Raw genomic sequence first — 16503 nt, 5'->3', positions numbered from 1 at the left:
ACTTGAAAAATACATCAAACCTTGTATCATTGAAAACACATAAGATTTATCCTGAGTAATGGTACAAACAGTATACAACTATCAGATGACAGCATCAGCACCAAATTATAAATTTATGTGTGGCCTCACCACTGGGTCTATTTTGTGTAAACTAAGCTTTCTTTTTCTTCTCTTCTCTTTTTTTTTAACTTATTTATTTTGAGAGAGAGAGAGAGAGAGAGAGAGAGAGAGAACAGGGGAGGGCAGAGAGAGAGGGAGACAGAATCCCAAGCAGGCTTTGCACCATCAGCATGGAGACCCACAAAGAGCTCAAACCCACAAACTGTGAGATCATGACCTGAGCCAAAATCAAGAATGCGGTGCTTAACCGACTGAGCCACCCAGGCACCCAATAAGCTTTATTTTTCATTTGACTTCCTCATCTACTTCTATTTTGTTATCTTGTACTTCATGTATAACCATATGCCACCGTACGTCCTTTTTGGAGAAAAGTCTATTTGGAATTAATCACTGGCACCCAAATAAATAAACCAAAAAAAAAAAAAAAAAAATCCCAGAAACTTTTGGAGATCTTCAAAAGCACTTTAATATGCCTTTCTGTGAGGTATGGTGAAAAGATGAAGTGAATTAATGGTTGTGACCAGTCCCTGATAATACACTTAGTGGCAAAATTTTTTAGTCCTTTTTGATGATTAATTCTAACATATAATCAAGAATTATATGCACAACCATTAGAAGCTACAAACCTTGGTGTTCAGAGGGGGACTTACCTAAAATGGAGCCATAAGACCAAAGTGACCTTTTAAGTACTCCTTGATACTTTGCTTTCCATCCCAGCCCATCCCCATATATCTAAGGCACAGAGTAGGTTTTTATCAACCTAATTACTCAGTTCTTAATTCCTTGGTAAATCATAAAATTATTCAGTTTTCAAGGGACCCACCAGCTTTTTTTTTTTTTCTTTTTTAATGTTTATTTTTGAGAGACAGAGCACGAGTGGGGTAGGGGCAGAGAGAAAGGGAGACACAGAATCCAAAGCAGGCTCTAGGCTCTGAGCTGTCAGCACAGAACGTGACGTGAGCTTCAAACTCATGAACCTGTAAGATTATGACCTGAGCTGATGCTGGGATACTTAACTTAACCGACTAAGCCACCCAGGTGCCCCAAGGACCCACCAGCTTTAATTAAGGAATTACATCTGCTTCTCAAGGACAGGATATGGTAAATTTTTTCATCTTAACCCCTGGTACAAAGTCAAAATTTGACTATTTAGTAGTCAAGTACTTGTCAATTAAATGACACAGAGCTACTATAAATATTTATTGAACTGACATTACTGCTGTACAGCGTTACACTAAATAAGCTCCTGAGTCCAAGTAGTATTTCCAAATCTTTCCAGAACTCAGCAAGTTCCACGTAAAACAGAACACTGGACCAGTTTGTTAAGCACTTAAATGTCTCATATATGAGCATTTAAACACCCATTAAGGCAAAAATATCATCAATGTCATCTGTCTCCTTAATGGTTCCTGATGTATTATGTTTGTTCATTTGCATCACTGTCCATGAATTAGTTTCATTTTCATTGTTTCCTGTAAGGTTTTCATGAATTTGTTTCTCTTTAGTTTGTATGACAGGATTTGAAACTCTGCTCCTCAAGAGTTGCTTATTGTTGGGGTAGAGATCAGTTCTATGAACTGAACAGTGTGAGCGTTTCCATTTTCTGCTATCTGTAGCATTCTGCACCCCTTGAGGGGACTGTTGAATTTCCTTTGAAAGAGTCAACTGCAACTTTCTCTGCAGTCTCTTCTGTCCCAGTAAAAATCTACTCTGAGATCTTCTTTGTCTCAAATGATGCTTTGAAGTCTTGATTCCTGAGCCACGAAGAAGGCAGTTGCAAATAGATGCTTTTATGCACTTTAGTTTCTTTGGTAAACTTTAAAGGATAAGAGAAAGGAAAAATCTGGGATTAAGACACAGAAAACATTTTCAAAAACTTTTGTCTTCCTTTTACCAACACCTAACAGAAAAGTACACAATTTATCTCTAAGTCTTGTGCCCGTGTACAACCCCAGAATCATCGGAAAAAATAAAGAAATAGAAGCTTGAACCCAAATCTGTGTTTTCAGAGCAAAGGTTTTCTCTGACTCAGGTTGTAGACGAACATGTGCCTATTATGTTCCCAAAGTAAAGTAGCTCCTACAACTGCCTAGCAAGGTAGCTGAATGGTGAGATACCTCCATACTTTAGTGTCAGAGCTTTTCCCTGATAACTACTGTTCATAATGTAATAGGGGTGGAGCTGAGGAAAGGATATATCACAATTAGGAAAATTTGGATTTTTCATATCTGGATAAACAACTTCATGTTGTAGAAGGAAATAAGGGAAAAGGAGTAAATGTGAAGAGAGAGTTTAAGAATGAAAAGATAGAGCTTCTGGCATAGACCAATTGGACTACCCTAATTGTGATTCATGTACCATCTTCAAGCTTGGGAATTCAGAACTCAAATAGCTGATCATTTTAGGTGTTTTGCTTCTGAATAAGGTATACTGCCACAAGGTGTATCAGTACCTTGCTAACTCCCTCACCACTTGTGATAGATTTTAAAAGATTAGCATGGGTCTGTAATTTCTACCCCATCACCCTTCCCTTTTCTTTTTTTTTTATTTTATTTTATTTATTTATTTATTTTGAGAGAGAGAAAGCGTGAGTAGGGGAGGGGCAGGAAGAGGAGAGAGCAAGAATCCCAAGCAGGCTCCGCACTGGCAGCATGAAGCCCGACACGGGGTTTGAACCCACAAACTGTGAGATCATGACCTGACCTGAGCCGAAGTCAGACGCTTAACCAACTGAGCCACCTAGGTGCCCCCTCTTTTGCTTTTTAAATAAATACATAACTTTGAGAAAGCCCATTATAATGTAGTGAATCATGATCAGTTTCCAAACCCTTTTACTTGTCTTACTATAAGTGGTAATTTTTAAGTGTACCTCCTAATTAAAATGGGAATAGAAAAAATGAAAAAAGAAGAATCAGAGGATCTGAATGGAGTTCTAGATCTCCCAACTGTAATAACCTAATCAAAATCCCCTATTTCCTCATCTACAAAATGAGAGTAATACTGCCTATCTCAGAGAGTTATCGTATACATTAAATAAATTATAAATTGGACTATAAATATATTATTGAAACAGCAAAACATGGCAGTTTGAAAGAGCACTATCTTTGTGGGGTATGGAATAATGGTTGAACCAAATAAACACTAGTTTGTTACCATTCTCATTAACTTTTATTTATTATCATCTCTGTCTCAGGCTGAGTTTTCCACTCTAGAATAGATCCTTTTTAGATGGCTACAGGTCTTTAAGGGACGCTAATGTAGATACCTTTCCAACAATTTCATCCCTTAGGAATACTTAACAACTTCTCTCATAGCTCTTAATCAAAACTTGTTTTTGTTGATCTTTGCAGCCAGTGGTCTGAAATTGTTACCATGGGCATCTATTATTTTTCAATAAAAATATAAAACCCTAGGGGTGCCTGGGTGGCTCAGTCAGTTGAGCATCTGACTTCGGCTCAGGTCATGATCTCGCTGTTCGTGAGTTCAAGCTCCACGTTGGGCTCTGTGCTGACAGCATGGAGCCTGGAGCCTGCTTCGGATTCCGTGTCTCCCTCTCTCTCTGCCCCTCCCCTGCTTGCACTCTGTTTTTCTCTAAATAAACAATATATATATACACACACACACACACACACACACACACACACATATACACACACACATAATATATATAAAATGTATAAAATATGTATATATATATATACATAATATATAAAATATATATATATAAAATATATATAAAATCCTAAAGTGTCTAACTTCATTGTAGTGCTTCAAGTAATACTGGTCACAATAAAAGATAATCATCCTTAAGTGGTTCTGTGACCCTAAGGACCACAAGAAGAGGAAATCAATACCCGGAGAATCTGGCACCCATGAACGAACATGACCTGACCCTAACCCCAGAGTCTGGTGTGTGCCCTTGTAAGAGGCAGACTGCTTCTGCTCTCACATCCTCATCCTGATATGCTGAAGCTGCGGGCAGACTGGCTGTCTCTCCTATGAGAGCAAGGGCTAGAGCTAGTGCTCCATGAGAATTAAGTCTGTCTTACACAGGAGTATCCCCAGGCTTAACATACCACAGACACTCCTAAGGCTCTCTGAATTAACAGATGGAATGGGGAAGAGTATAAGTGAATAAATCCAATTAACCAAGTTAACTTTCTTCCTCTCAATAATAAAGCTGTGCCCAACAAAAGCAAACAAAACTGCATTTGGAATAGATCCCTCTTTTAGCCCCCCTAGAGCTACTGGACGTACCATTTTTTTAAAAAAGCTGACTTGAATATATATAGGTTTGCCTAAATGACAACAGCAAAAGTTAAGGATATAATTTTTATTATATACCTACCTATGGCCTTGAGCTTCCACATGTTTAAGCCGGTTACTTTTAAGAAGTTTGTTACCCAGGAAGGAGGCCTGAGCCTTGAGTTTTTTGCTCCTGCACCACAAAATTGCCATTTGGATTTCTTCAGAAAGTTGAGTGAAAGTCTTAGCCCCTCGAAATCTTTGCACAAAACTTTTGGCACAGGGAGTTCCTGATGCTCTCTGAGAAGAATGTTTGGTTGCCTTTAGTTTGGACTGAGAACATTTAACGCTGGTCTCCTGAAATATGGAAAGGTGAAAAAAATATATTGGATTTGTTACTGACTTACAAATATATAACAACAAAGAAAAGTTAACTCACCATGAGAATTAGAAAAAGTCTTAAGAAGGAAAACTTTTTTTAAGCTCACTGTGCTTTTCTTTGTCTCAAAAAACTTAATTTTTTATCAACTGCTCCTAACACAAGATGTTTTTCCCCTCTATGCAACAATAGATCTCATCTCTAACTGAATTCAGGTGGGAAACATAGATGGGAAGTATACTATAAATATTCTGACAGATAACCTACTTAACCTATACATAAAAATGAATAAATATTGGTCAAAGTCTATCTAGGAAAAAAAATCACTGAAGAGACCTTTTCGTAGATACTACTGGATTACCGCAGATTTGTTTTTCACTTATTTCTATACCCTAAGTTACCCTCAACACTGGGTCACAAACGTCACTGGAAATGCATGGAGATACGGATGGCTGCTGAAAATATGTTAAAAATGCTTAAACCGAGCATCATTTCCAATTCAACCATCTTTTGATGTGGCACCTTTGTCTCTTCAACCCCATCTTTCTATATCAAGTGGAGTTTGAATTGTACCAACTTTTATTGTTTACGAAAATATGCCACTTACTAGATTTGCTTTCATCCTTCATTCAAAACTTGCCTTTTTCCAAATTTCTCACTCAAGAAAAACATTAAAAAAGTAATAGAAAATGTAAAAGTAGAGACATAGCAATACTTTGTGTTGGTGATCAATAAAAGAAATTTGACCTTGAAAACAAGCTGAGCATGTTAGTGCTAATTGCTAGAAATGTGGTAGTGATGAGTCATGACTAAGCTGACCAACCAGCCAGCTTCAAAACCAGCTCACCTAGGAACAGCAGGATGGACTGCAGAGAGCTACAGTTCCTGAGACAGCTGACAAAACTATTTGGGGGACTGATGTAATGGTAAAGAACAAAGACTGTGAAACCAAACTGCCTGTGTTCAAATCCCAGCTCTGCCCCGTATTTGCTGTGTGGCCTGAGCAATTTCTTATCCCTTCTATACTTCAATTTTCTCAGCTGAAATATGGAAACAGTAATAATATCACCAGCCTCACAGGGCTTTTGCAAGGTTTATAGGAGTTAATACATGTAAAGCATTTCGAACACTGCCTGGCATAGAGTAAGTGCAGTATATGTGTTAGCTGTTATTACAATGATGATGAAGACACTGATGAAGATGATGATGATGATTCCTCCCTCTGGAACTCATAAATTGGACAGAATATAGATCCAAGCTAGAATCCTTATAAACATTCAAGAAAGTACTCTGACTTACTAGAAATGATTAAGAATTCTTAAATAGAACGAAGAAATAATCCATGCGAGAAACCAGGAGAAAACAATTTGAGAAGAACAGATGGTAATAGAAGTCAGGTAGTTACCACATGAAAGAGGGTGACACTGATGTCCTTATCTGTTGCTAGGTCCAGAACAGAATTTACAGATACTAAGAGGAATCATGTTAAAACTTGAACCCTGACAGGGAAAGAAAGAGAAGCCTCATGACAAAAGACAAGGATGACAGTAACAATGAAAAAAGTAGCTAATGACATCTAACAACAGTTAAGTGCTTTGAATACTTTACATGAATTAAAACTGCATAATCCCATGAGGTGCATACTGTTATTAGAAAACAGAGGTTTGGACAGGTCAAGAAACTTATATAAGGTCATACAGCTAGTACCAACTGAAGCCAGGACTCAAACCATTTCTGTCTGACTACAAAGTGCATACTCTTAGTATAATCCACACCTGCAGTGGATCCTAAGGGCAATTTAAAATTCTAGTGAAATGCTTAGTAAAATGTTTCTGGAGGCATTCTATAAACTGAATTTCCTGGATACACTCAGTCCTTTGGGAGTGCCTGTATTCATTCAGAAACAGGCTGAGAACTAAGATGGCACTAAGCCGAGAGCTGGTGACAAAAACAGAGGATTCAATCTCTGCCCTTGGTAAGTGGTATCTACTTTATAAAGTAGCAGAATCATAAGCCATAGTAATAGAAGCCAGACAAACCTGAATAGCCTTGTGCTTCAGCTGTTTGCAGAAAGCTCTCAAATCAAATTCTGATGACTTCTCTGTAGAGGTGGAGAGACCACAGATACAAAAACTTAAGCAAACAATTTTCAAATCAATGAATTCTCAAGTATATAATATTTCTTGCCAAATTACTACAAAAGAAATAAAGGGAATTAGATGAGTATGTGCTAAGAAAAAATTACCTTTGAAGATTTTCTTACTCTTTACTGGCTGTCCAAGATCCACGTTATTCTGTATATTGATCTTCATTTGCTTAGCTTTTTTGGAAATTCTGTGTACAGTTTCTTTGCTAGACCTTGGTGATTGATTTTTTGTTAAAAACAGTTTATTTAACAATTTAGTTACTCCTTTAGCTGCAAAAGCTGTGGGCATTTTTTTCTTAAAGACCTCAAAATAGGGCTGTCCTAAAAATTCGGCAATATCAGAAGGAAAGGTAAAATCTTTGAAGTAAGGCAGTGGTTGAATCCTAGAGACTTCATGAAGCAATCCAAACAATGGCTCATATAAAGAAGTCAGCCTTTTTAAAACACCTTTATAGAGAACCCTAGAGAAAGAGGAGGTCATGAATTAGCCAGTAAATATAATTTGCAGATTATTTAATAACCACAACAGATTCAAAGCTGAAAATAAATGTCGATCAATCTGCCACTACAGATAAAAAACGCTCTGGGACATATTTGCATAGAGCCAGATTAGTCCAGCCCGAACAGAAAAATCCAAGTACAAAATTTACTTTAAGTACTACATGGAACAATGTCTCAAAGGATACGCAACAAAATGTAAAGTGTGGTGAGATTTTAGGTAAATTTCAGGTTCTTTGCTCTTTTTTTTTTTTTTTTGGAATGTCTTAAAATAAGCATGTATTATTACTATAATCAGCAAAAATTAAAGCTATTTTCATTATAGAAAAGAATGGAAGGGTTGACATTTTAAAATAATATGTTAGTTATTAGTAGTTCTAATGTTGTTACCCCTAAGAATAAGCAGAATAAACAAGATGAAATAGTACTTGAGATACCCAGGTTAAGACATCGAGGACATAACCATCAACACTCTAGTTCCTAATCCATCCCAAATAAACTCTGACCAAGTGAAGAAATGAAACCCCTGCACCATCAGCATCCCACAGGAAAACAAATATGAAAACCACTAATGAGAAACCTAGGTGGAGTTAGATGAAAAACAAATGAAGGATTTCAGAGGTAGGTGCATACATACCATAACCTGCTCACCAGCCCAACCATCACAAGGTTTAAAATAATGAATTCTTGTAAACCTAGATGTTTCACAGTCAAGCTGAAGAATCAAGTTAAAGTTTGAAAACAAAACCAAAGTAACTGGGTTTTGTAAGTTACATTTATGAAAGAAACAGATTGGAAATAGAATTTTCTTGAAGAAATTAAAGCTTTAAAACATGTTCTGGGGGTGCCTATGTGGCTCAGTCAGTGAAGCCTCCGACTTTGGCTCAGATCAGGATCTCAGGATTTGCAGGTTCAAGTCCTGTGTCGGGCTCTGTGCTGTCAGCTCAGAGCCTGGAGTCTACTTCAGATTCTATGTCTCCCTCCCTCTCTCTGCCCCTCCCCCACTCACACTCTGTCTCTCTCTCAAAAAATAAATGAACATTAAAAACAAATTAAAAAACAAACAAACATGTTTTGTTTCAGGCATGGAAACTTAAAGTAACATGTACTCTGCAAGAACACTCATTATTTTACTTCTAAGATTAAGAATTTCTATCAGTGCCCTTATGATAAGACATGTTAGAAAGAGACTGGCAGTCTCTGGCAATGGCTGTATCAAGCAATTCCTAGAAAAAGGAGGCCAAGAAGCAAAATGTTAAGAATAGGTTATAACTTCCACAAACCTCCTAGCTTTCAAACAAATACTATTAAATATATCCAAACAATTCCAATTCAGGGGAAGGCATTTCAGTTGATTCAAGGATACAGAAATGTCTTGCAGCAACAGTCCAAGAGGCGAAGTAACAACTTGCAGGCTCCCAAAATCTTCATGAGCACCAATTCAACCACTGGTTGGCTAGGGATGACATATGCTTCGGTAGTTACACGATGATTTTCACTTCACAAAAAATGGAAAAGTATGTTCTTTTTATTCTTAAAGTTCATTAATTATAAAGCTCTTACATAGCAGTTTTCAAGTGCAGGTGAGCTTGAAGCTCAATTTGAAATAGTTCTGCTCAACAGTGACTTACTCAAGTTGATGGACACTGATATTTCAATGTAATCTATTGTGACCCAGATGTCAGTATCCTGCCATCCCTCCACAAGCCAACAGAGGAGACATTCTCACAAATACCAGGTGCCCGTTACTAAAACAAAATCTGCACAACTGAAGCACAATTGATTATATCCCAACACCAAGCAAAGTCCAAAGAGAGACCGCACTAAAGACAGAGTTCCCAGCCCACCACAAAGCCCATCACAAAGCAGCTGGACCACTTACTTGGAAGAAAACAACTCAGACATATGTTGAATTGAACCCTCCAAATCCATGTTTTTCAAACGTTTTAAACATTGTTCAACCTGGAAGGGGAAGAGTAGCTCAAATTCATAGAATACGGACATGGCCACTGATGGGACGAGAAAAGCAAAGATACGCAAAAGTTCAAATTATGGAAGGGGCGCCTGGGTGGCTCAGTCAGTTAAGTGGCGGACTTCAGCTCAGGTCATGACCTCACAGCTTGTGAGTTTGAGCCCTGCGTCGGGCTCTGTGCTGACAGCTCAGAGCCTGGAGCCTGCTTCAGATTCTGTGTCTCCCTCTCTCTCTACCCCTCCCCCACTTGTACTCTGTCTCTCTCTGTCTCTCAAAAATGAATACATGTAAAAAAATTTTTTTAAAAATTCAAAGTATGGAAATACACTGAACACTACAGAATACTTTCATTTTAGGTAAAATAATCTGTAGCCCAAAGCAATTGCTCCTGCTCAAAAATTGGAAATTAACCCACCTGAACACATTTCTCAAACCCAGTTATAACTAAGAATTTACTGTATGCCAGGATGTGATTGATGCTATAAAGGGCACTCAACTAAGTATGAGATTATTCTCAAGATTATCATTTTTCTGAAGCAACATGATTTCTCACAGTGAGACCATTAAAAAAAGATAGTAGATTAATTAACTACTTGATTTCAACAACTTGTAAATGGCCTCAGAGATGAGCAAAGTGATTTACTCACTTTACAAGTATATACGGGACACTTTATGCAAGGCATGCTGGGAAATAAAATAGTATATGACACTCCCCCATCTCTAGTTGCTAAAAACCTAGTAGTAAAAATAAGAAGACATACAAAATATTTAAATGCTGAAATAAAAGATGTGCCTTATTTAAAATTGCAGTCCCCTCAGCACTCTACCCTTTCCTGCTTTATTTTTCTCCATGACGCTTTCGATGGACGGATTGACTGATGGCCTTTCTCCTCTCAACTACAGTGTAAACTCCATGAGGGCAGTATATTTCATCTATCTTATCCACCACTGTAACTCAGTACTTAGCACAGTGTTAAGAAGGCACTCAGTAGCATTTTTACTTAATAACAAAACAACAAAAAGCTATCCATTTTACAAAATGTGGTAAGAATTCTATGATCTCCAGGAAATACCACACAAAAGGCATGCATGGGATGGCATCCAGACTTTGAAGAGTGTAAAAATCTGGATGGGCACTGACACTGGCAAAGATAATATCTTGCTAACGCTATATATATGCTAAAAATTTAAGTATTGATTCTGTTATAACAGCATAGCTTTCAGAATAGTGAAGGCAACGATCCTCAAATTCTCTGGGGTTAGCTCCTATCTTTTCAGTTTTTAATTCCGGATCCTATACTTTGAGAGAAGTACTGACAAACCAAGATGGGAAAGCACTTGGGAAATACAGTAAGTGAGCTATGGTTCAAAAATAAAAATGGGAAAATCATTTTAAGAATTTAAGCAAGGCAGAACAAGGAGGAACATAACAGTCTTCGTATACTCTCTTGTCACACAGAAAGAGGAATTGACTATTTTTTGTGCTTCATTTATGGGAATATTAGAGATAGGGTAATTCTACTACTCTGCTTTCTTTGAAGGGAGAAAAAATAACGTAGATGACAGTACTGAGTAAATAAGGAAATGTTAAGCAGGTCTAAGGCAGCAGTAGTAATGGAGATGGTAGTTGCAGGAGCATGAGACACGTTCCCTACTCTAAGGGATGGCAGGAAAAATAAACCATACACAAATGACTGCCACATGCAGACTGTACTCAATACCATAAGAGAACCACAAAGGGGAAGCCCAAATAGCCCACAGTCATAAAAAGAAGAGGTCAACCACACTAATAATCAAAACATGCAACTTAAAATGAGATTACCACAATATGCCCTCATGTTACTCTTTGGGAAGAAGTTTATCACTGCTGGACAGCTTGAAATGGGACTTACAGGATGGCAAGGCTTTTACCAGGCAGAGATGGAGGGTCTGGGCATGCTAAATATACAGAGCCAGATAAGCAAATGTTCAGGTGAGAGAACAAATGTGGTGAGCACGAGACTTGTGAAGAGTTCAGGTTGTCTGGAATATAAAATATATGAAGGTGAGAGAGAAGCCTGAGCTACAGAAAACTGAAAAGGCCAGATCACGGAGGATCTTACAAGCTAAGCTAAGAGGTTTCATCTTTACTCAGGAGCCAGTAGAGAACCATTAATAAAAATCAAAGCTGTGCTTCATGATGATTAACTCAGCTTTGGCATATAGAATATGTCAGAGTATAGGAAAGACTGGAGTTGAGGAAAGATCAGTTAGGATAGCAAGACAATTAAAAGTTGACATGGTCTAAAAAAAAGAAGATGCAGCCAGAACTAGAATAAGGGTGTAGAAGCATAGAAAATTTTTGACTAACCAACTGACTTATGGGAGAGCTACATAAGAGGAAGAAGCAGAGAAAATGGAACACCAGATTTTTCTGACTGGATAATTATTCACAGCTTGGAAAGCCAGAAGGAAAAGCAGGTTCAATCTGACACTTTCAAGTTGAAATATACTCAAGTTTGGTTTTGAAGTAAAAGACTCATGAGATAAAAAGCTGCCCCAGAGAAGAAAACTTAGGAAAAGACCATGCTCCCAGATCTTTCTTTGAAGAAGAAATCTCCCATCTTTTTTTGCCTTAAGTAATGGGAGCAGAAAATTAACCAGAAAGCACGAATCTGTAAGGTTAGAGAACACGTCTGTGTTCTTCACCCTGTATACTGAGCACCAAGCACAGTACCTGGCACATAGGAAGTTACAAAAAAGGGCGCCCAGGTGGCTCAGTCAGTTAAGTGTCAGACTCTTGATTTCAGCTCATGTCATGATGTCAGGGTGGTGAGATGGAGCCCCATGTCAGGCTCTGTGCTGAGCATGGAGCCTGTTTAAGATCTCTCTCTCCCACTCTCTCTCTGGCCCTCCTCACCATCTCTAAAAAAAAGGGGGGGGGGGGCTACACAAAATACCTGCAGAATTAATAAAGTGAATGAATGAATGAGATTATAAAGAACCCAGCTTAGGAGACTCAGCCCTGTAGTGTAGAGGGCCCAATCTAAAAATTATAGGAAACCACTTTCCATAACTTGTTATATAGCCATTTACTCTAATATATTACTGATTAGATTATATGTCCCACAATATATAAACCATGACTTTGTTCTTTTTATGATATTAGGATTTTGATTATGCTCAGGAAGTTGTTCTTTAATCCGGCACTTTGTCTTGCTTAAATCACTGTTATCTGTGAACTAGGCAAAAGCATTCTCAATATAGATTATATATAATGAAGAAAACTTTTCATAAAAATTACCCACTAGAAACAAGACTGGGGAAGAATTAAACATAGTTCCTTTCTAAAGAAGTTGCGTTTTGAAATGCTTTCGGGGTGGGGGGTGGGGATGAAAGCCCACATGCAGCTTTGGACTGAAGATCTATTAAGTCACAAGTAATTTACTAAGTTTCCATACACAACAAAATATTAAGTGGCAGTATGATCTCATTTTCACCAAGTAAACACGTTGAGTCATAAACACAGGGCTTCCTCCTTACCTGTTTGAGGGCTAAATGGGGCTTGTGGTGGCCCATCCTGTAGTGATTGCTGTAAAGGACTGCACATAGCACATCTGTTTCTGCATCCAGGGTTTGGCTCTTCAGTGACAGTGTAACAAGACCACATTCTCTAATTACAGCTGCAACACAAAGGTCTAAACCAGAGACATTTAATAAAACTTAATTTGGGGGTGCCTGGGTGACTCAGTCAGTTAACCATCAACCTCGGCTCAGGACATGATCTCACAGTTGGTGAATTCGAGCCCCGTATCAGGCTCTGTGCTGGCAGCTCAGAGCCTGGAGCCTGTTTAGGATTCTGTGTCTCCCTCTCTCTCTCTGACCCACCCCCGCTCATGCTCTGTCTCTCAAGAAGTAAATAAAAGTTAAAAAAATTTAAAAAAAACTTAATATGTATTTCTACATTAAGTATATTATATAAAAACACTGTGAAGGAACATCTTTCCTTATTAAGGGGATTAAGAACAAATTAATATAACCAGCTTTAGCTATAAGAACATAATTAAGGATTCTCAGTATGTGAGAAGATGGAAATGGTGACAGATACAAAGTCCAAAATCATTAAGAGAACAACTGTTAAACAAGAAAGTATATTTTTGTAACACATTTTTTTATGATTTTTAATAATCTTTCATATGAAGACTTTGCCATCATGTGGTAGACTCTTACACCTACTTACCTTGATGGTGGGTACCTGTTATACACTTCTCTAAATCCCCAGTTATGTACATAAGCAAGGCAGAATGAATAAACTCATACTCCTAAAAGCAGTGGTACTTTAAGGTAAGAATATATTCAGAAAAGAGAAACCACTATGGCAACTGGAAGTTACATTATTTGATGCATGCTCGACTGGACACAGGATGCTCAGCAGAACAAAATAACAGCTTCCTAGTCCGAAAAGCTGTGAAGTAGAAGATGGAGTTCATGTGTTTCTCTGTGGCTCTAAGGGTAGCACTATCATCCTAGATGGAAATAACACAAAGGCAGATTCCTACACAACAGGGAGAACTTAATTTTGTTTTGTCCGAACTATATGAAGCCAGAATGGACTACCATGAGGATGGAGAATGAGTTACTGAATTTCCATGCCTGATAGGAATCCTGTTAAGGAATTTTTGAATAGGGGTGCCTGGATGGCTCAGTGCGTTAAGTGTCAGACTTCAGCTCAGGTCATGGTCTCTGATCTCACCGTTAGTGGGTTCCAGCCCGCATCCGCCTCTGTGCTGACAGCTCAGAGCCTGCAGCCTGCTTCAAATTCTGTGTCTCTCCCTCTCTGCCCCTACCCCACGCATGCTCGCGTGCTCTCTCTCTCTCTCAAAAATAAATAAACATTGAAAAAATTAAGGAACTTTTGAATAGAAGAAGAGGGAAGATTGATCTATAAACTGCCTGGGGATGGATGGGGAAGAGGATGTCATGATTAGATAGGTTGTATTTAATATTAACTATCATTTGAGTGTTTATTTACCGCCTTAGGCACTGTTCCAAATGCTTTATAACAGTAACGCTTCTTCAAAACAGCCCTTTGAGGCAGGTGCTATTTATCCACACTTAAAAATGAGCGGAGGCACAGAAAGATTGAATAACGACACTTCCCAACCTGCCCAGCTCCAGCAAAGCGAAGTGCCTGGATTTTCAAACCCAATCTGGCTCCTAACTATTGGGCCCTACTGCCTAAAAACAGCAGTACTATTGGTAAAACACCTTCGTTTAAGAGCAATGTCCCCTAATTATATCATTAGATGCTCCCAAAGCCGGTGGAAGGTAGGGAGGACTAACCCCGTTTTACAGATAAGGAACTAGAGGCCCAGAAGGACTGCAGTCTAAATCCAGCGTGCCCCAGCGCCCTCTTAGAATATCAGGCAACAGACTTCAGGGTGAACGGGGCCGCTGGTGGCCTGTGGGGAGCCCAGGGTTTCCAGACAATACTTCTCCCTAACGCTAGCCACGTCCACCTCTCTCCGCCCATTGGCCGCAGGGCTGGGCCTCGGACCTTCATCGCTCCAGCCAGGCCGTGAGGTAGGTACAGTGAATTAAATGGGGGACGCCAAAGTCAGAAGCACCACAGGATTCTCCGGGTAACTCGGTAGCGCACGCACCCCAAGTCAGATCCTGCCCCGCGTCCCTTCCCAGTGTCCCGCGGGTTCAGGAAGTCCCGCCCCCTGCGCACGTGCGCTGGGCCCGGTCAGACACCGCCTCCGCAAACGTCTGTGGCTCGCCGGGCCCCCTCACTCACCCAGCGCCGCCTCGGGGTCCTGTACCGTCACTGTGCTGTGGCTCCCCGCCTTCGGGATCTTTACGCGGTTCCACGGCTCCGGGCCCGGCGGCACCGTAGCCATCTTGGGACGCGGGGGAGGTACTGGGAAAGGCGGAGCTGGGCGAGGCCTAACGGAGCCACGGAGGGAGGGGAGGTGAGAGGAGATCTGGGGGAGGAAGAGGGCAAGGGGTGGTGCTGGGGCGGGGCCCAGAGGTGGGGGCGGGGCCTTCACGAATCGTGCACCAAATACAGTGGACTGGGAGAGTCCCTAATCACCAAAACCTGGCGGTGTTTCAGAATCTCTCACTTGGAAGAGTTTGGGGGTGGGTGGAAGCCCCATCCCAGTATTACTAAATAAGAATCTCCGAATGAGGAGAGGAATCTGCATTGTGTTTGGGCTTCCCACGGGATTCTGCGGCACAACCAAGTTTGGAATTACTTCAAGGCGTTTTACAGTTGTAGTAACTGAGGCCGCCCATAGACCCCTATCTGCACATCAGACATTGGAGGGAGGAGGAAATGAAATAAAAGAAATGCAAAGTGTGACATTTGAAACACAGAAGACGGGATTTACCTGTCTGGAAGGTCCTTCTGTCTTCACCGACAGGAAAACTGCCATCACATCAAAGAAACCTAGAACCCCTCTGACTCTATCAACCCCGTCCTCTATCATTGTTTAAGACAAGATGGTATCGCAAGCTCTGCTGATCCTCTCCTTATTAATAACTTTCTAATAGATTATTTATCTTCAGCCACAATGACGTCACCTTACTTGAATAAGCCCTTCACTGTAGTGTATTACAGAGGCAATTCGTAGATTTTGGAGACAGACCACCAAGGTTCTAATTCTAGCTCTAGTTCTCAGGAGAGTTACGTAGCTTCTCCAAACCTTAGTGTCCTTATGGGTAAAATGAAAATAATAGTCTCTACCTCAGTGTTGTAAGGTGCTTTAGAACAGTGTCTGGCATACAGGTACTTACTCCTATCACAATTAATATTGTTATTCTACTGTTTAATTCAAGTAACCTTGCCCTATTGAAACACTTGCCATGCTCTTCCTGTGTGCCTTGGCAAATACTAATTCCTCCACTTGGGTCATCCCCTGAAACACAGTCTCCCTTCCTCAGCTCTGGTGTCATCACCTCTGGGTAGTTCTTCCTGAACATCCCATACCCACTCCATAACCTGACATAGACTACCATAGTGCCTTGAATTGGCCTCTGTATTAGCTTTCTTTTGCTACTGTATTAAATTACTACAAACTTTGTTGCTTAAAAGACATTATATTTCTGAAGGTCAGAAGGGCAAAATGGATCCCACTGGACTAAAGTTGGCAGGGCTGG

The 16503-nt window shown here is 39.8% G+C and overlaps 1 protein-coding gene across 1 annotated transcript; it reads right to left on the bottom strand.

The window, feature by feature from the left end:
* Positions 1 to 1307: 1307 nt before the first annotated feature.
* NEPRO (nucleolus and neural progenitor protein) lies at positions 1308 to 15335 on the bottom strand. The gene is made up of 9 exons (XM_030329584.1): positions 15140 to 15335; positions 12883 to 13037; positions 9271 to 9350; positions 8755 to 8886; positions 8026 to 8103; positions 6990 to 7351; positions 6784 to 6845; positions 4469 to 4722; positions 1308 to 1936 (listed from the first exon to the last, which is right to left on the bottom strand). Exons 1-9 carry the CDS (start codon positions 15240 to 15242, stop codon positions 1474 to 1476), a joined length of 1689 nt encoding a protein of 562 aa, XP_030185444.1. The 5' UTR covers positions 15243 to 15335; the 3' UTR covers positions 1308 to 1473.
* Between the last annotated feature and the right edge of the window lie 1168 nt (positions 15336 to 16503).

This window comes from Lynx canadensis, chromosome C2, assembly GCF_007474595.2.
Source record: "Lynx canadensis isolate LIC74 chromosome C2, mLynCan4.pri.v2, whole genome shotgun sequence".
NCBI lineage: Eukaryota > Metazoa > Chordata > Mammalia > Carnivora > Felidae > Lynx > Lynx canadensis.
Note: the sequence above shows the minus strand (reverse complement) of the source record. Positions and strands in the feature narration are given on the sequence as shown.